At 30.3% G+C, this 21,916-nt stretch overlaps 1 protein-coding gene and 1 long non-coding RNA gene across 2 annotated transcripts; one reads left to right on the top strand and one right to left on the bottom strand.

Moving 5' to 3' along the window:
- Positions 1-4,744: 4,744 nt before the first annotated feature.
- Positions 4,745-7,187, bottom strand: LOC107948504 (zinc finger protein CONSTANS-LIKE 14). The gene is made up of 4 exons (XM_016883077.2): positions 6,211-7,187; positions 5,452-5,544; positions 5,056-5,297; positions 4,745-4,974 (listed from the first exon to the last, which is right to left on the bottom strand). The coding sequence occupies exons 1-4, from the start codon at positions 7,030-7,032 to the stop codon at positions 4,866-4,868; spliced, it is 1,266 nt and encodes a 421-aa protein (XP_016738566.2). The 5' UTR covers positions 7,033-7,187; the 3' UTR covers positions 4,745-4,865.
- A 2,519-nt stretch (positions 7,188-9,706) lies between these two features.
- On the top strand, positions 9,707-15,036 carry LOC121229143 (uncharacterized). Its single transcript, XR_005926748.1, has 2 exons — positions 9,707-10,318; positions 14,812-15,036. It is a non-coding gene; the product is annotated as an uncharacterized lncRNA (long non-coding RNA).
- The last annotated feature ends 6,880 nt before the right edge of the window (positions 15,037-21,916 follow it).

Raw genomic sequence — 21,916 nt, 5'->3', positions numbered from 1 at the left:
TCCAAGCCATCCACATCCACTAACACCCTTAATAGTCTATTTACCATATAAGGACTTCCACTTTAAATTTCTATAGCTATTTAATACCTTTAGCTAATAGAACACAATTTTTGCACTTTACGCAATTTAGTCCTTTTTAATTAATTAACTATCGAAACGTTAAAATTTTTCAATGAAACTTTAATACTACCTTAATGTTACTCCATAAATATTTATAAAAATATTTACAGCTCGGTTTATAGAAACGAGATCCCGATGCCTCATTTTTTTAAAACCACTTGAACTTATTAAATCATTTATACAACAAAAATCACTACATCAAAAACCTTTTTAAAATAGAAATTAACTCGTAAATATTAAATATAATATTTACAAATTTATTCGTCGAATTTAGTAGCCCTGAAACCACTATTTTCGACACTACTGAAAAAAGTGCTGGTAGAATATTGCCCCAAGACATACAAGTGAATAGCTAAATTTTGGTTTAAGAGGCCATGAGTCTCGAGAGTTAAACCCTTTATGTCAAGACAAATTGTCATGTTTTGGTATTTTAGCCTAAAATTCGTAACTTGACCCCTTATTTGATCATGTTTGACCCCGAAGTATCTTTTACATTGGTAAAAGATATGTTAATGCTTGAAACTATTTTTATTTAATTTTGAACTTATTTAAAATGTTTGTGTTTCAACAACAGATACGAGGATTACTTATTATATTATAAAACTTACATTTTAGTATTATAAAATATAGTATATAACTAATTATTTATTCCTATAGTATCAATTACTACTATTATTTCATTCTTCTATTATGTTATTAAACATTTATTACTATTTATCATTTTTATCATATATTACTATTTATAATTATTTAGCTTTTAATTATGAAGGTATCATAAATTATAAAATTAAAATTATATATCATTCAACTATTTGAATTCAATCATCCAATAATTAAAATTATCTGTTTAGGCAGTAATATCAACAACATTAAATTTATTTGTACTAGAAATTAAAGACTAACAATTTGATGACATGGAAATGCCAAGTCCATGTTAGAAAGCATGTGCTATTGTCATGTCATCCAACACATTATGTGCCATTCACACACTTTTATAATAGTATGATTGATACCATGAGAATAAGTTATCACTTATGTACCCTAATTTTTTAATATTTAAGTTTGTAATATAATATTTAGTAAGCTAATTCATTAAGTTGCATATTTAGATTAAATTTGTTATTAATATGTTAAGTCATAATTAACTTTCAATTTATTTAAAACAAAATAGTAAATAATAATATTTTATAACCAATTAATAGCAGAAAATAAATCATTTATAATACAAGTGAAAAATATTATGCATGAAATAATAAATAATATATAACATAAAAATAAGAAACTGATAATAAAATTGTAAATTTTATAGTTACAATGTAAAATCTTGCTTAACTTCTTAACTAAGTAATATATATATATATATATCATAATAATTATAACACCTAACTTAAAAATTAAATTGCAATTAAACTAACAATTATATATTTTATAAAATATTATAATATTCATATTTTAAATAATTTACCTGTGAATGGATATTGGAAAATTAAACTAGAGAATGATTATAATTTTTCTTTTTAGTATTTTATTATTTATTATATTATTATATTTACATCTGAATCATATTATAGTTTTATTTTATTATTTTATATATTTATATTTTCAATTTAAATTTAAAATCTCTCTTTAAATTCTTATTTTATATATTTATTTATATTTTGAAATCAACTTTAAAAGTCTTCTTAAATTCTGTTCTTTATTAATATTTGTATGTAAATTATTAAATTATATTAAAATCTAACCATAATTACATACATAAGAGGGGACACTAAATTTAGTACATGTACATAGAGAGATGACAGAGTTGAAGTAGAGTCCAATGATTGTAAATTAAGTGTCGGAATTTCCAACTCAGTCAAAAGGAATTAATTCATCTTCTCTCCAATTTTATTGCAATATTTCAGGGGGGATTTTCTTGTTGTTGGTCGAATTAAAGTCACTGACAGTCATTAATGGTCATATTGTGTTATGACCACACTTTGATATTGCTGTTATGTGGCAACAAATTCATGTATCAGTACCAACTATGAAACCAACACAATTAGTGATCTTCAAAGCCACCATCATCTTCAACTCATCACGTATAAAATTTATGTTTATTTTTGTAGAGGGTTGTTTTGGTAAGTTGAAGAGATATTACAATTTCGCAAAATGGGATATTGTGAAGAGATGACGGAAAAGAAGATTAGAACAAATTCTGAAAAATAAGTGCAGTGGTGATGAAGACAATAAGGAGCAGAGAAAGATCAAAGCTATGGTAATTGTTATGACTATAGAATGAAATTTGTAGAGAAAAATTTAGGGTGCTAAGTTTCTCAAAAGATCAAAAGTCTCCTAAAATGAAATGTTCAAACTTCTATTTATAAGCCTTAAAAAAAGAAGTTATGAAGAGAAGGTGGGTATAAACATACTAAAATGGTGAATAATTGGATTAAAAATGGTTACCTAAATATGAGAAGATGAAAGGTAACTTAAATAAATAATGAGTATAGTGACGATTAATGAAAGTTACAACCACTTGAAATATTTTAATAAGAAAGACATTTAAATGCTAATGCAACTGTTGGTCATTAAAAAAATGAGAAAGTAATTGCATTTCTCTAAGATATTCCAAAAGTGAATCTCGCCAACATTCTAAAGTTATTCCCGAAAATTTATTCTCAACGTGGAATTTTCCCTACGAAGTTGTTCTCAAAAATAGTCATACAATAAACCGTGTTTTCGGAAACTACTATTAGTTAGTAATAAAAAATAAATATTTATAAGGGCAAAAGTGATTCTCATGCATTAGAGAATAATAATAATAATAATATTAAATTATTATTATTATTATTATTATTACTTCAAAATTGAAAGATGATATAAATCTGTTTAATGAGTGAAACAAATTAAAACTATATACATTTAAACATTAACTAAAGCTGCCACTTTAAATATAAATATTATTTATATTATTAATAGAATATATACCAACAATATTTGTACATTTGATGGTTTTTTAATATAAATATAATTAAAAGGAACTGAGAAAATATTCAAGGCCTTACAAATAAATAACCTATTTTAGAGTGAAATTTATAAAAGAAATCTATTTAAATATATAATTAATAATAATTAATTTCAATAATTCTTTTTAATATCTAAAATTGCATTTTTTTAAATAATAATAAATTAAAGATACCAGATAAACATGCTATTACAAATCAAATAGGATCAAAAGTCTTGTATTCTCTAATTCTTTCTTAACAAGATTAAGTAGATTTTCCTTTTCAAATTATAAGCAACACATGCGTATACAAGATTAGCACTTGCGCATGAAACTACACCCGAGAAGAAACAAACACAACTACAAAGTAGCACCACACTAGATTGTACATGGATTAACAATATTTCTCACCTAAGGTGGTCTCCACAAGGATCATTAGTTCCTCTTTAGACCATTAAAGCTTTTATAGATCTTGGAACAATACAAGCATTTATAAAACTTCTAGACATATCCAAATTTGTGAACAATGCTTTTAGAATGAAGACATTTGGATCCACCAATTTAGTTTATTTTCGGGCTTCTAGAACGATATTATCTTGTAGTACTTGTATTTTTCTTTTTAAATCAAATTACCTTCAACATTATATTGTATTGTAAGCTTGCTCAACTAAATTATAATTTCATGGCCAAAGTACTAACGATTATAACTGCAGTCAAAAGGGAGTTATCAATTTTTATTAGGGAAATGTAATTGCTCCTTCCATGAAAAGATAAAGAATAGTGGTGAAGATAAAGAATAGTAGGCGTTTCACGAAATGTAATTGCTCCTTCCATGTGGAGTTGTCAAAATGTAGAGTTCTTTTGGTAAGGTGAGGTGACATTACAATCTAACAAAGTGAGATATCATGTAGAAATGGCAGAGCAACAGATCGGAGTAGGCTTTGGAAAACAAGTGCATAGGTAGGCAGTGATGGACACAATAAGGGGTTGAGAAAAATCAAAGCTATAGTGGTTGTTATGATTGTAGAGAGAAAGTTGTTGAGAGAATTTTAGAATGGTTAGTTTTTCAAAAGTCTCTCATCAAACGAGACTCAAACTTCAATTTATAAGCCTTGAAAAAGGAAGTTATGAAGAGAAGGTAGGCATAAATGTGCTAAAATGGTAAGAAGTGGGATTGAAATTGGTTACTTGTACATTAGAAAATAGAAAGTAACTTAAATAGACAATAAGTATAACAACATTAATGAAAGTTGCACCCACTTGAAGTACTTTAGCAAGAAAGGCCTTTTAAGTGTCAGTGCAACGGTTGTTCATTAAAGAAATAAGGAGAAAACATATTAACGTATGTTCATTAATAGTTTCTATATTTGAGCTTCCAAGTTATGCTCTCCACGACATCCCAAAACTGAAATAATTTAGGAATCCTGCTAATCTTCCAAGGTTATTCCAAGAAAGTAAAGTCGGTTCCTAACATGGAGTTGTTCCCAACTAGGTCGCTCCCAAAGATACTCATGCAAGGAATAATATTTTGCGGAACTACTATTGATTAGACCGTTAATAACAAAAAAAAACAAGTATCTACATTTTTTAAGCTTTTTGATAACTAATTACTACCCTGTTAATATATAGGACCATGCAAGCCAGAAAAAGCTCTGCGATTCCATACAAATTTTAACTTACAGCAATAGAAATTCCATAAATTATGAAAGCTGATGTTTTACGAGGGGAATACATATATACAGACAGAAAAAAGGAGGCGTTACACTCTAACATCTGGTGCTTCACTTGCCTTCACAAACCGACCTTTGAATCTCTTTCTGGTATCAGCCCTGGTCTTCCTCGACTCATAGCGTATTTGCTTATCATATCTGTCCATGTTATGTTTTACCACATCAATTGAAATATAAAAGAAAATAATACCAAAGTAAAAAGACCTGGTCCTACTCTACCTTCTATGTTTCTTCTTCTCCTTGTAGCGTAACATGGCATTGTCTCTATTTTGTGCCAAAGGTTCTATGTCAACGTTTGGTTTTGCCTCATAATTCATTACCTCACTACCGCCTACAATAGGATGCTCCATCACTTGGACATATCTGGTGCTATCACATATTGGGGTCTCAAGACTCTCAACCACATTGTTGCTCTCTTCGGTTGTCGGTTTGTAGCTCGAGAATGCTTCATTGCAGGTATTCTGCAGTGTTCATAATCAGCCATTAGATCTATACAACAGTTTCCAAAGTTGAAGCAATACAAAACACAGAGGCAAGTAATATAACATATCATATGGTTCAGATGACAATTATGAACCTTATCAACAAAGTTAAACATTACTAAGAACAACTTACATTTCTAAAAAAGGACCATCCCTTAACAAAACCTGCATCTTCTGCACCAGATTCTTCACAATCTTTTGACCTTTCTGATTGAAAATCCCATATCTGAAAAGACACGTGTCACTTGAGTTTGTGACAAAGAATGATTTTGATGATTACCACGCACGTTAAACATGCTTGAACATAAAGGTTTTGTCTTTTTTTTTTTTACTGTGAATCTGCAAATTATTAAGGTTCATAAGTTTCATTATGCATGAAGATGCTACTGCCTATGAAAGTAATATTAGGGTAAAAGTTTAATATCGACCATTGAAAGTGGCCAGGTCAAATCAGCATTTATTAATTCATAATGTGGAACCCCTTTAGCTGCTGAGCTGACTGAGCAATGCAATTCAACTTTAGCGGCACAGCATGATCACAAAGAGCCAATCAAATCAAGGCCAGGATCCTTGGTATTAATAAGATTGGTTAGCCTATAAGATCAAGTATGACCTCAAAATACTGTGATATACATACAAAAAATCACTTAAAAATAGCACAGATTGAAAAAAAAAACAGCTGAGAAAGACTATAAAACTACACAAACAACAGTAATTAGTAAATGACAGAGACAATCTTGATAAATTGGCATTATTGGTGGTTTAATGTGAGATTTATTCCTTTTAGCAACTTGCATAAAAATATCATGTACAACACAAAAATCAACTTTACTTAAAAAAGGAAGTAGGTAATTTGATTAAATTAGTGAAATAATGTATATTTGATACATACCTGGGAAGGTAAATAAGAAGACTTACAGTCCCACACAAGCTCTCCTTCAGCAACATAATCATTTTGTCTCAAGACATCATCGCTTTGAAACGTTAGCAAAGAGGTGAATGGGGTTTGCTGCTGCAGTTGTTCTTCATCATACCCATTTTCCACTTCAAAACTGGCAAAATTCTCTTGCTCAGCACTTGTAATAGGCGGTGTCCCTGGTCCCAATTCAGCCCCATCACCACTTCCTCTCACCAAACCCCTCTTCCCCATATCAACCAGTTGCCTATACACCTCATGGTCCAGCTTAACAGAGCTAATCAAAGCAGAGGAAACACAAGAATTCTCTTCGTCAGGGACCATAAAATCTTCCAGATTCATTAGTTCTCGCTCGTATAAAGAAAACCCAGGGATCAAGTTCATCAAATCTTTTGGCTTTAAGTCAAAACCAAAAAGAGAAGCAAGTTCAACCACCGAAGGACGACCTGAAAAACCTTCAACAGGAGCACGCTCGTGCATGGCCGAAACACAGGAGCTGCTGCTGCTGCTGCTGCTGTTGTTGTTGCTATGTGAGCTCCAATCACAGTCATGGCAGAGCATAAGGTTATCGATGGAGCAAAGAAAAGAAGCTGGTTTGGCTTTGCAGCCGTCACAGATCTGTGAACGAACATGCTTAAGAGAGAGGGCATTGGCGGAGTGGACCTGTTGGTCACAGAACAAACAGAGCCTTGCAGAGTCAGCGCTGCAATACAGAACAGCCGGCTTTGATTTGCAGAAGTGACATAAGGACATGGTAGATCTTCTTGGCTTTGGTTTCGGAACCCTACTCATCATCATTAGTTAATACAAAATGCAGCTTTTGAAGGAAAAGTTGAGATCTTGGAATTTTGAAGAAACAAGGAAAACGTGAGGAGTAGATAATAAAAGTGAAAAGTGTGAGAAGTAGAGCTAAGGGCACAGAGTATCCTTTAGTGTACGGATAAAGATTCTTTAAAGTAAAATGGTATTTATATAAATAGCAATAACATGATAAGCATGGGAGGAGGGAAGGATAGGGTGACAAGTGGGGGTCCACTTTCGATAAATATCATCACTTTTTCTGCTTAGCTGGCCTGAAAGTGTCCCTCCCCATGTTTGATGCCAAATTGGCTTTCGGATGAGATCAAAACCTCTTTCTTGGGCCATCAGTGTAGGTTCAACACTTGTCGTATGATTAAAATTTAGACACATAAAATTAATTTAATTCAATCGGTAAATTAATTAATTTAATACTGTTGAAGATTAATTAATAGTTATTTGGAAGTTCGATATTGATTAGTTCAGTTTGAAATTGAGTAATTAATCGAACTTAATAATTAATAATATAAATTATATATAATTTTTATTTAGTTAATTTGTATAATTCGGTCAAATGAATAATATTAATTTATTTTTTATATATTTTATACTTGTTTTACCCAAAAATAAAATAAAAATATATAAATTTCGGTTCGGTAAATTTTTTTAAAAAAATTTTGGTTTGATTAACAGGTAAATAATTAAAAATTCAATTAATTCGGTTAATACTAGTTTAATTTGGTTAATTGAACGGTTAACTATTTGGACACCTTTATGTATGACGCTCATGAAAGTAAAGTCAGTCAGTTGAACGAGATAATGTTCTAAAATTTGACAATAATAAAATTAGAAAATGTTTTATTAAAAATGATTAAATTAAATTATTAATTTTCAAAAAATTAAAATTAAAATATTTTTTATTTAATCAAAAGTTAAAATCAATCTTTTAGTTTTGAAAAAAAAAATAATTTAGCTATTTAGTCAAGGGGGTCAAAGGCATTGTTTGCCCCCCATTGGCTATGCACTTAGTATTGATACAAGGAAGTGGCATGGAGAAAATTGTGATGGTGATAAGAGACAATTCAACTTGTTGGGTGCAGACCTAAAGAATTTATGAGGTGAGAGTTAGAGGCTTTGGGGAGCATATGGAGAAGACGATTGAGAGTAGATGAACCTGTCTTTCTTAAGGTGAAAGAGGGCTTATCTAGAGTGGAACACGTGATCCCTTCGAATATCATTGTTAGGTGAGAATATGACACCGTACAAGTTATAGATATGTAGGTAGTTGTTTTGTCGGAGTGACTTGCGTATTTTCCTTATTTTGAAGAAATGGTGGCTCTAACAAAGGTAAATTGGCGGAGCTAGTGCCATGGTACGGTGGCAGAAGTAGTCAGGTGAAGCCAGTGCCATGGCAAAGCTCCTATGTGTAACTCATTATTTTACAATTCTCAAGTATCTGCAAATGTCAAATAGTGTGGACAGATAGCCTCAACAGAGAAAAGATGCTTAAAGAAGAAAGTAATAAATACTAGATTCGAAAGAAGATGATGGATGCATGCACGAAGGAAGTGAATAATTAGAAGGGAGAAAAAGAGCCTTTGCCTAGTGTCAATTGCATTGATTGTGTTTTTTCTGGATTGAGGCATCTGGAATTGGAGGTGTGTGTTTTGTCAATAGAATCATGTGCCCTGATATGGAGGATGCCTTTGGGTTTTCTATCACCATCCCTTAAATGGCTTGACCAATGTTCCTTCACTAGATTTTATGCTTTCTTCTTTTTCAGCCAAGTCATTATCATCAAGCATTACTTGTTATAACTTAATTTTATTAATTTTAATTTTTATATTTTTTAAAATTTAAAATTTTAGTTCTATCCCAAACAATAACAGTTAAATCGAATTGGTTAATTTCAATTACTAATTTTGCACGGTGTATAGTTGTAGATTTAGTCTATATTCTCTAACTGATTTATTCTAAATCCCTATACTTTTCGAATTTTAAAATTCCATTCTTGACACAAATGATAATTGTTAATCCATTAATTGAATTTTTAATAAATAAAACGTGAAAGTAACAAGTTGACTTGACATTACACATATGCTAATGTGTTTACCGCCTCAAATTTTGAAAGTAGTAAAAGTTAACTTAATGAATTTAACAATTATTGTTGGATGAGTACTAGAGTTTTTAAATTTAAAAAATATAGAGGCTAAAAATTATTAAATTAAAGTATAAAGATTAAATTCACAACTTTGATAAAGTACAAGGACTAGTAACATAATTAACCTTAAAAAAATATTTATGTTAATATCTAAGAGCATAGTTTAAACCCTGTATAACTCATCCATCTTCAAAATTGAAAAAAAAATACTTTAATAATAGTGATAAATAGATATGGAAATTCAGTGATTTAACCAAAGGTGAGAGATTCAGGTCCAGGTTGTTTAAATTCAAATACATGCACATTACCATGTTTCAGTCATGTGAATGTACTGAAATCATGATATAAAAGCCATTTGATTTCTCTGAGTGTCCTTATTGTGCTTAGGTAATCACACGATAAAGCTTTAAGACAGTAGCCAAGAGTCACATGGTTTCAGGTGACAAGAGAAGTAACCCCTAAGCTTTAAAGTCTTGCATAAATTTTGCATGTATATATGTATAAATGAAACCTAGCTAATTAAACAAGGGCATTATTGGTTTGCTCACTAAATCTTTTCGAGTGGGCTGCAAGTTGATTGGCCAAGTGGCAAGGTCCCTGCTTGGCCAGTGAATATATTCCATTATGGGCAGCATGAATGAAGTAGTTCATATTAAAAGAAACCTTTTGGGCTGGGAGGAGATCAAAATTATACGAGTGACAACACACTATTCTTATCTACATTTCATTTGCTATAAATACAGGGCAGGGCAAGGCAGACATTGTAATATTGGAGTTAGGGGTACTACTACTAGAGAGGAAGAAAGGTGTAACATGAAGATAAAGAGTTTTCTGTTTGGTAGCCAAGGATGACTTGCCTGCATCTTTCCTAAAGGTTTCAATTTCTAATCCCTCTAAAACCCTTGTTTGGTGTCAGGCAGTCACCTTGGCTAACTTCACAGCCTCTTTTCTTTCATGCTGCACCTTTTCTTCTTCCCCTACGCTTTGGATTATGTAGTTGTGAGAAGTAGAGGTCTGCCTCTTCCATTAAGAGATATTAAGGAAGTTGTTTGGTAGCCAAGGATGGCTTGCTTGCCACTCAGAAAGAAGTTTCAACTACAAAGCCCTGTTTGAATATATTCAGGGGTGAGCATTCGATCGAATAAAAAAAATTTCAAGTTAATCGAGTTGACGAATCCTATTTTATCATCCTAACTCAATTTAAATTTTTTTCGAATCGAGTCGAGTGAGGTGGAATTTGAATCTAATCGAATATATTTGTTTGAGTTAAATTTAAAAAAATGACTTTGGGTCCTTGTAATCACTGTCATCCACCGTAATCAAATTTTCCTATTGTAATCAAATTTGTTATTAACTTTCATCCCCTCATAATTTATTTATTAATCTTTTATATATGAGTTAGCTTCTTTACTTGCTTAGTTGCTTTAATTATCTTTTGATTTTTGTCACTATGTATTTTGAAATTAAAAAATTTATTAAATATAAAAAATGTGATTCTTTAATAAAAGTTATCTTAAAGATAAAATGTGAAGTTGATACTAACATAAAATTTTAACACGAATATTTTATGTCATCATCAATAATTCAATTTTAAAGAAATTTATAAAGATTTAATATGATTAAACAATTCAATAATATAAATAGTACAAAATGTGAAATTTAATTTAATAATATAAATAGTAGATATAAATAAAATTATTATTATTTAGGTTTAGAGATTTTTTTGGATAATTTTTTATTTGGGGTAAAAGGTGAAAATGAAAAGTTTAGGGGGAAAATAAAAAAGATTAAAATTTTGGGGGAAAGTAAATGGGGGAAAAATATTCAAAAAAACAATTGAGGGGAAAATAGGTTTGGGGTAGATAGGGGGTGGGATGAGAGGAGAGTAAAAGTTTTGTGGGGAAAGTGGGAGGGAGTAAAAGTATTGGGGAAAAGTACAAAAGTTTGGGGGTTTGGGGGAAAAATATAAAATATTATAGTTTGATATTCGGTTTATTCAAATTATTCGAGTTATTCGAATTCGAAAATTAAATTCAATTCGAATTTGAAATTCGAAAAAAATTGAGTTGACTCGAATAACTTGATTCATTTAACTCGAAATTCAATTTTTTTTATCTTTTCGAGTCGAATCGAGTTTTTCTCACCCTTACTCACATTTTTATTTTTATTTTTATTTCATGTTGTTTCAAGTTTTGCTTTTATTTTTAATTATTGTTTTTAACATATTAGCTTTTCTAGTTAGATGGTTAATAACAGTAATTTTATCTTTGAGTCTTAGGTTTGATTCCTCTTTTAAGTACATTTTTATTTTTTATTTCATATTGTTTCAAGTTTTTTCTATTTCTAATTAATGTTTTTAATTAAAAAATATATTATTTTCAAATTTTTTATTTTAATTCATCTTTTTAATTAATAACTCTTTTATTTATAAAATTAAATAATTGTTGTAAAATATATAATAAAAAATATATTTTTGATAAAATTTATATTTATCATTATGTTAAATATATTTTATCTTTTAAAAACATCAACTAATTTTTTTGATATATAATATTTATATGTCAAATATTTATTTTCTCCACCTATATTGTAGGTATGATGATTTCTGATATTATAAAATCAAATAATATTTCAAATATCATTATGTTTATATGTCAAAGATTTCCAATACACATACAAAAATATATAATAATAAAATTTACTACACTCGTGATATGGATTGAAAAATAAATATTACACATATAAAAGTTATATTTACTAAAATTAATGATATTTGACAAAAATTATTTGATTTTTATAAATAAAAGAGTTATTAATTAAAAAATAAATTAAAAATAAAAAATTGAAAACAATATATTTATTAATTTAAAATATTAATTAAAAAAACTTAAAATATGAAATAAAAAATACAAATGTGTTTTGAAGAGAAATTGAACTTAGGACTCAAATATAAAATCACTATTAATTAACCATTTTTAGTAAAAAATTATTGAGCCTTTTTTTAATTGATTTAGACACAAATGGGGGATTGAGTAATTAAATTCGACAAGAAAGTGGGTCAGATTAATTTTCAAGTGGTGGGTCCATCTTTGAACGGGAGGAAAAATGTCGCGATAAAATTTCCTTCCAAAATAGGCATTTCGTCGAAAGCAAGTCAGAGCCAATACTCTGGAGTTCCAAAATTGCAAAATAAAATAGGAAATATTTTTTTTGGCAAAGCCCAAATGATGAGGCAAGAAATGGAATGGGTGATAACACCAATCAAGAACTGACGAATCTTGATTTGATAGATTTTACTAATTGGTTAGTTAATTAATCAAGGTATAAGTGGTTTGATTTTAAAGTCAAGTGGTTTTGAAAAATGAGGTATCGAAATCTCATTTTTATAAATCGAGCCTGTAAATATTTTATTTAAATATTTATAAAGTTGTTATATAGGTGTATTAAATTTTGATTCGAAATTTTTAGTGATTAAATAACTAATTAAAATAAAAGGACTAAATCATAAAAACTGTAAAAATTATTCAGTATTGAATATTATAGTTAAAATGCATGATTAATAAATTTTTAAAGTTTTATGGGAAAAATAGGCCAAAATACATTATGGTGGACGCTTGGTGTGGTTTTCTAACATTAAATAAGTTATTTTTAATTAAATTAATTAAAATGGAAAATGGTTAAAACATATAATAAGTAGGAAATGGCCATTACCTTCATTTCTTTTCTTCTCCCAAAACCGAAAACACCATTATTAACATGAGGAATTTTGACCAAGCTTCTCTTCTTGCATAGTAAGCAAATTAATTTCATTTCTTGTAATTTTTATATTTTTGATATCGTTACAATTAGATCTAGTTAATTTGTATCTCCGCTTTCAAAATTGTTAAAATTTTTTAAACTTGTCATTGATTAATTTTATATTTTTTTATAGAAAATGATAGATTTTGAAGCTTAGAAATGACATAGCATTAATTTGTTAAATAAATTTTGTTAAATTTGCATGTAGGGACTAAAATGAAAATTTGATGAAATTTTCATGAGATTTCTGTAAATTTAGGTTTTAAAGTAATTGAAATCATAATGGAAAACGAAGTTCAACTGTGAAAGTTATAATAGTTTTGATTTTATGGACTAAATTGAATAAAATGTAAAAGTTTATGGGACATTTTGAATAATAAAATTAAACTGATATAAACTTATAATAGGATTATATAAGATGTTTGGAATTTATAAATTGAATTAAATTATTAAATAGATCAGAAGTTGGACCAAACTAAAGATAATCGGGGAAATGGAAAATTTTGTTGATTAGTATTTATAAAGTTGTTTGTTTGTTGTCTTGACCAGGTAAGTTCATACGGTATGTTTGTATTAAATTGTTATGCATTTAGAATTATAATTGTAACTATGTTTAATTGAAAATTTTAATTGTTTACAATTCGGTACAAAAAGGTGAGATAGAGGATTAAATTGAATACAATGAATTGCAAATTGAAATAATTATGGAATTGACCTTAAATTGAATGGGAATAGGATATGTTATGTGTGATGAAATGTTTATTTGATGAAATTAGTTGATTTGATTTGTTTTAGATCGATTGATAGTGATACGAACTAAATTGAATATATGTGAAAAAATATAACATAATGTTACAAATGTGAAATTGAATTAGTATGGTGATGTGAAGTGCTATTATATTTAAGAATTTATTGTTTGGCTAATGAAATTATGTAATGAAACTAAAAAAATGATTACCCTATTAACTGTTCTAGTAGAGTCGGATATAAAGTAGAGTTTAGGTTTATATGACTATGTGTCAGGGAGTGCTGGGTACTCCATTTTTCAGTTATATCAACCAGTGCTAGGCACATTAATTTGTCGGTTTTACCAGCCAACAAAAGGTGTAATTTATTATTACGAATTTATCCATTAGACATTAAGTGCCAAATTGGTGTATTGGTTAGATCCATGTATCTGTCCGAGTCTGAGTTAGGTTAATAGGGACATGTATAATGTAATTGGAATAAATGATTTTCAGCTTGATTTGATACAATTAGTGGATTATGCATTTACATATTGAGAATTAGTTATATAAGCCTAGGGGGACAATGTGGAAACGTGACAAATCAATGAATGTGAATTGGAATTCGTATTATGAAACGAAGTAGTAATTGACAATAATTTCGAAGTTGATATATATTTAGTACAAATATGAATTGATATGAAATGAGAATGAATTTCATATGGTTTAATATGATTTGGTTTGAGAATTCAAATTATGAAATGAAAATAATGTTTGTCATTTATTTGATAAGGGATTGTATTGCGGGTAAATAGTTATTAAGATAGTGAATTGATCAAATGATTATTGTTTTATGAATGATGATGAAATGTTGAATTAATTGAATTGAAATGTTATATGATTGAGTTACAATATAGCATGATAAATGTTGAACTCACCTTTTTTATATTTGATTTGTCATGATAAGCAAACTTTACCAAACTTAGTAACATGTAGTGTATAATTATATCCTGAGGTAATTTACTTGGTTTTAAATACCTGTGAACTTGCTAAGCATTTGTAATGCTTACACCATTGTTTCCCTTTTCCCTGTAGTGTCAACTTGCGTAACATTTTGGCGGATCGTCGAGAAGCTCACACTATCCTAGTATTGATTCTGTAGTCTTTTGACTATATTAAGGCTTGGTTATGTGTAGCATGTACTTAAGAGTTGTTTTGCTTTACTTATATAGTGGTATGACTTGAAGTCCTTGTTAGTGTGATTATGGCAAAGAATATGCTTGTTGGAAACATATACATTAGTAAATGGTTTGAATTGTGTATTTGGCATTTGAGATGACATTTTAAGTATGCAATTATATAGGCAATATGATGTCATGATATAGATTAGCTGGTTTGAAAGAGAGGTATATAATATTTGGCATGTACCTAAGAGAGTTATGTGATTGTATATGTTAGGCTTTGAATGAATTTAGCATTTTAAATGTTATGTGAATATGTATATTACTATAAGTTAGGTATTATTGAAACGACAAAAATATGAAAGTGTATGCAATCGTAACAAGTAATAAAGTGACAAGTATGTCGAGTTATCGTACCCACAGGGACTGTACAAGCAAGTATTTACGAAATATAAATTTAAACAAATTGGATGAGGAAAATATATTGATTTGAAAGAGGTGATCTAAAAACTAAAAATTAACTAAGTAATCAACTAAAATAAAAAGTAAAATTCCAATGCACGATTTCTAAAAAAGGTTTTAATCAATATGACATAAATGTGTGTTAGATTAATATCATTCTTTTAACTTATAATTATTAAAACTATGTTCATGTTATTACGAATAATTTCACGGCAACTTGGTCATTTGTTAACTAATGCACATACATACTTACTCAATTAATCAATCTTTCAAACATATTACTATGTTAAATTAATTAATCAATTTTCATAAGCAAGTATAAGACAGAGTGAAGTAGCAATATATTCTTATATCGAAACAGTTTAATCAAAACAATCTTACAATTTACACAAGGCAAGAATGTTGTTTAATACTACTGCTAATTTAATCCATTTTTACACTTAGAAGATTAAACATGCACCAATTAGATATTTTGTCCATTAATTACAATTTCAATCTAATTAATAATTAATTCATTTGTTACCTTACAATTATAATGCAAGCATAACATAAGCATGATTTTATCTAATTGAACAAATTGTCAAGGCCTATAACAGCACAAATATGATTTTAACAATTTAAGTAATAGAACGCAATCAATCTAACACAATCACAAATATCAATCTAACACAATCACAAATTAAGTCATTTTAATTAAAATAGAAGCATCAAAACAATAAGCATTTATGTTTATGATCACAAAATAAACTTAAAAGATAAAGAGAAGGGAACTAGAAGGCAACTAGCGTGCTTCACTTCCTCTTTGCTTGTTCTACCGATCAAAGGCTGTCACAAAGGCTTGCTTGTTGCTTGCTCCGAGGGGTTTGCTAGCTCTTTCTCAAGAGGGGAAATCAGTAAGGGAAAGGAATAAGATGGGAAAACAATTGGAAGGGAAAATAGAGAAATGAGAGAAGAGTGATGGATAATTATTGGATGAATGAGATGATGAGAAATGAGAAGGTGAGGAGACGTATTTATAGTGGGATATGGCGGCTTGTATTAGCTAAAAATAGAAGCCAATCCCCCTTCCCATGGTCGACCCTTGATAGTAGGGAGAGGGGTTGAGATGGCTTTGCTAAATTTAGTTTAATGCCACAAGTGAAAATGCACCAAAAGTTGGAGAGGTTGTAATGAGTTTAGGTAAAAGTTAAAGGTTGGTTTGCAAGTATTATAATTAGCTTAATTAGCTTATTTGAGAAATAGTTGGGTGGACATTGGGCTACTCTCTTGGGCTCGTCCATCTTCCCTTTTCAGTTACTCAATTTAGGCCCTTTTTGTCTGCTTTAAGTTGTTAGATTTTTCTCAATAAAATTCACTTGGACCAATTAATTCAAATAAGTCCGAGAGCATGAATTTGAGTCCTCCATGGCTGTTAACTTATCATATTGAGCTCATAAGGTGCCTCGGTACTTGAATCATTCCAGGTGACTTTTAAGTTAATTTTTCACCCTTTGTACAAAACTGTCAAAAATTAGCCAAATTACACAAAATTAGTATAAAAATAACTAAAATTTGAAATAAAGTATAATTTAAGCTCAATTTAATTATTTTATAATAAAAGCATAAAATTAGACAGAAATTACTTAGAATTTGCATGAATTAATGTTCAAAATATGCTAAAAAGTCTATATATTTTAGTGTTTCCACACCCTAAACTTAATTCATTTTTCATCTTGAGTAATGCACAAATTAGATTTTAACTTACCTGAAAGAACTATAATCTGGACCGGACCAGACCAAACTTAATTCATTGAATAGTGAATAGACTGGACCAATGAGATTTTAACTTACCTAAAAAGAACTTTAATCTGAAATTGAACAACAAAACTTGCTGACCTACTTCAAATCCTCGAAATTAGATGTGCTTGTCATGCCATCTTTTCAATATTTCCTTGAAAATTTTGGCATTTTCATATGAGAACATTCGAAATTATTCTCACTCATCAAGCTGAAGCATCCGTTACTCTTTAGCAAGCTTGAGATCCAACTTGAGCTGCTTGAGAGCCCAGTAAGCTTTATGCTCTAACTCTAAAGGCAAATGACAAGCTTTCCCAAAAACAAATCGATAGGAAGACATCCCTAAGGGTGTTTTGTATGCTATCATGCGGGCCCATAAAGCATCATCCAGTCTTCTGGACCAGTCTCGTTGGTTTGGACAAACTAATTCTTGAGTATACCTTTCATTTCTTTATTTCCAATTCAGCCTGCCTATTTGTCTGTGGATGGTAAGCTGTGGCAATTTTATACTTCACTCCATGTTTATCGAGCAACCATTTCAACAATTTTTTCACAAAGTAGGACCCTTCATCACTAATGATAGCCCTGGGTGTTCCAAACTGTGTGAACACATGTTTCTGCAAAAGCTTCATCACTACCTTGGCATTGTTCATCAGATATGACTCGGCCTCAACCCACTTAGACACATAGTCTACTGCTACTAGTCTGTACCTGTTACCATAAGAAGGATGAAAGGACTAAGAAAGTCAGTACCCCAAGCATCAAATAATTCTACCTTAATAATGTTTGTTTGTGGCATTTCGTTTCTATTGCATATGTTTCCAACCCTCTGGTATCAATCACAACTCGTACATAAGCATATGCATCTTTGAAAAAAGTTGTCCAAAAGAACCAGGCTTACAATATTTTGGCCGCAGTACGTATACTTCTGAAGTGTCACCCACTTGGAGATGAATGACAATGATATAGAATATCATTTACCTCATTTTTTACTGTGTATCTCCTGATCATTTGATATGCGCACTGTTTGAATAGGTACGACTCATTCCAAAAAGTAGTACTTTATGTCATGAAGGAACTTTCTCTTTTTTTGGTACGACTTATCAGGCAGCATCACACCATAAACTAAATTGTTAGCATAATCAGCAAACCAATGTGTATTATGAATATGATTTACCTTTAGTATGTGCTCATCCAGAAATTTTTCGTTAATGGGAACAATAGGAGAAGTCTTTCCTTACTGTTGTATTCTAGATAAGTGATCTGCTACTTGGTTTTCTACCCCCTTCGATCTTAAATTTCAAGGTTGAACTTTTGAAGTAGAAATACCCATCAGATCAGTCTCAGCTTAACATCTTTTTTGGCAAGTAAGTAATTAATTTTTGAACGATTTGTGAAAACAATCATCTTAGTACCTACAAGGTAAGATCGAAATTTGTCAAAAGTAAAAACAATGGCAACTAACTCGTTTTCTATTATCGTTTAATTCAGTTGAGTTCCCGTCAAAGTCTGACTTGTATAGTAGATAGATGAAAATTTTTATTCTTTCACTGGCCTATTACAGCTCCTATCGCAAAGTCACTTGCGTCACACATTAATTCAAATGGCAATTCCTAATTCGGTGTGATGATAATTGGTGTTGAAACCAACCAATTCTTCAAACCATCAAAAGCCTTCAAGCATTCTTCATGAAAGTTGAATGTTGTGTCTTCTCCACTAATTTGCATAAGGGTTTAGCAATTTTGGAGAAGTCTTTGATGAATCTTCGATAAAACCTGGCATGTCCCAAAAAGCTTCTAACACTTTTGATAGATATTGGATGCGGGTGTTTTTAGTAACATCTATCTTTGTTTTATCTACTTTGATCCCTTGTCTCGTTATCCGGTGCCCAAAAATAATGCCTTCTTGTACCATGAAATGAAACTTTCCCTAATTGAGTACAATGTGTGTTTCTTCACATCACCTTAGTACCTTGGCCAGATTGTCTAAGTAATTATCGTAAGTGTCTCTGAGCACTGAAAAATCGTCCATAAAAACTTCCAAAAACTTCTCAACCATGCATCTTTGAAATGTAATTGGTGTATTACATAAACCAAAAGTCGTATGTCTAAAAGCAAATGTACCGTACGAGCCTGTGAATGTTGTTTTGTGTTGATCCTCCGGTGCTACCGTGATTGAGTCTTATCCTGAATATCCGTCAAGAAAGAAATAATAGTCTCGCCCTACAAGTCTATCCAGAATTTGATCCAAGAACGACAAAAGAAAGTGGTCTTTTCGAGTCGCGTTGTTCAATTTTCGATAATCTATACAAATTCTCCATCCCGTAACTATTCTGGTTGTATTAACTCATTGTTTTTATTCTCCATACCGTAATGCCTCCTTTATTTAACATGCACTAGACCAGACTTACCTATAAACTGTCTGAGATGGGGTAAATTATACCTGCATCTAACCATTTAATAGTTTCATTCTTTACCATGTCCTTCATAATTAGGTTCATTCTCCATTGTCCATCAATTGTCCCTTTCTCACCATCTTCTAGGATGATTTTGTGTATGCACACGAATGAACTACTACCACGGATATAGGCTATGGTCTATCCGATAGCCTTCTTATATTGTTTGAGCAACACAATGAGTTTCTCTTCCTTATGTTCTAATTTGGTTGGCTCTTCGATCGATGATTTTGGTTGGTCATGCTATCTGCTCTCTAATTTCAGGGTTTCAAAGCTAGATTGCATGTTAAATCCCCTTGAGTTAGCTTCTAGAAAAGCTAAATATTCATTCCCCTCCTCATTACTTGGAGGGTTTGGCATTAAGATTTGCTCCAATGGGTTCTCAACAAAATTGTGTTCCCATTCTACAGCTAATTCCTTTAACTCGATCATTATAGAAAATTCATCAATTGCATCAGGAAAACGCATAGATTTAAATATGTTAAATGCTACTTGCTCGTCTTAAACACGCATGGTAAGCTCGCCCTTCTACTTATTAATAAGGGTCCTTCCAGTTGCTAGGAAAAACTTTCCTAAGATGATTGGCACCTCATTATTTGCTTCAAAATCTAAAAACCCAAAGTCAGTAGGCAAAATAAATTTGTCTACACATACTAATACATCATCGATTTTTCCTTCCAGATGTGCTAAAGATCGATCTCCTAACTGAAGCATAATTGTGGTTGGTCTAACTTCCCCTATCCCCAATTGCCAGAACATAGATATAGGCACCAAGTTGATGCTTGCCTCTAAGTCACACAATGCCTTACCACAATAAATTGCCCTGATATTACAGTGGATCCTTTAATTTTTGGGGTAGCTTATCTTGCAGGAATGCACTGCACTCATTTGTTAGAGTTACCATCACAAATTCTACAAGTCTCCACTTTTTGGATAGGATATCCTTCATGAACTTGACGTAACTTAGCATTTTCTCAAGAGCTTCTACCAACTGAATGTTGATATGAATTTGCTTGAGTGCATCTAAGAGCTTCTTTGTAACAACATATTTTCCAGTGAAATCGGAACAATGGTTTCGGGACCATAAATTCGACCCAAAAATAAGATTTATTTTTATTTCATTATATGGTCCGTATTATAATTGGCATGTCGTGTGAAAATTTTGATACGAAAATTTTATCTATTAAGTGTTTAATTACGAGAAAGACTAAATCACATAAAATGCGAAAGTTGAATTCTAATAGCTATAAGGGTTAAATAGCTATGGAATTCAAATCTAGAGGTCCTTATATGTTAATAGACCATTAAAGAAGCATGTAGATTTTTCTTGGTGACTCATCCATGGAAAAATAGAAAAAGGGAAAGGACTAAATTGGAAATAGCAAAATACTTAATTAATTAAAAGATGAAAAGAAAATATATCATCTTATTTTCATCATCTTCAACCTAAAACACATGAAAACCCTAGGTGAGAGAAAAGAAACTTTCAAGGCATAATTGGGTAAGTTTCCTTGTCCCGTTTTTAGTAATTTTAATATTTATGAAACCGAAATAGTCTAATCTATCTATTTGGGGAATCAATTTGAGAAGTTATCAAAGTATAGAAAATGTTCATGGATGTATATACTAGAAATTAGAAATTTATGGTAGAAAATGAAAGATTATTGATAGATAAACAACTTTTACAAAATGATTTTTGGTGAAAATATGATTTAAGGACTAAAATGAAAAGTTGTAAAATTTGATAAAAATTATGAAATTTTATGAATACATGTGCAGTAAAATTTGTAATGGGGCTTTGGCTAGGCTTGGAATAGGGAGTAATTTGAACAAGTTTCATTTTTCGGGCCTAGGGACAAAATTAGAATTTATGAAAAAGTTAGAGGCAAAATGGTAATTTTCCCTAGGACATAAATTGATCCATTTTAAATATAAAATGTGTGAAATTCATGGTTAAATTCATTTATATAGATCCTTAAAACACCAATTCGAGGTTAGATCGAGAAAAAGAAGAGGTTTCGGATTAGTAAATTTTTTACGCGAACAAGTGTCGAGGTAAGTTCGTGTAACTTAACCGAACTTGTAAATATTTTTAATTGAATGTTGTGTTTGTATATAATGTGACTTATATTAATATGATTTATTTGATTGTTATGATGAATGTTTAAATACATGCTTGAAATGATAATAAAGGGGTAAGTCTTAATTGAATATTGATGATGATTATATGTGCTTTCCCGAAACTAATAAGGCCCTGCATTTGTTGCGGATGAGATTTAGCTCAGACGAGTATTCCCATTGACCTTGTTCTAGAAAGGATTTAGCC

The sequence above is a fragment of the Gossypium hirsutum genome, chromosome A05 (assembly GCF_007990345.1).
Source record: "Gossypium hirsutum isolate 1008001.06 chromosome A05, Gossypium_hirsutum_v2.1, whole genome shotgun sequence".
NCBI classification, from domain to species: Eukaryota; Viridiplantae; Streptophyta; class Magnoliopsida; order Malvales; family Malvaceae; genus Gossypium; species Gossypium hirsutum.
Note: the sequence above shows the minus strand (reverse complement) of the source record. Positions and strands in the feature narration are given on the sequence as shown.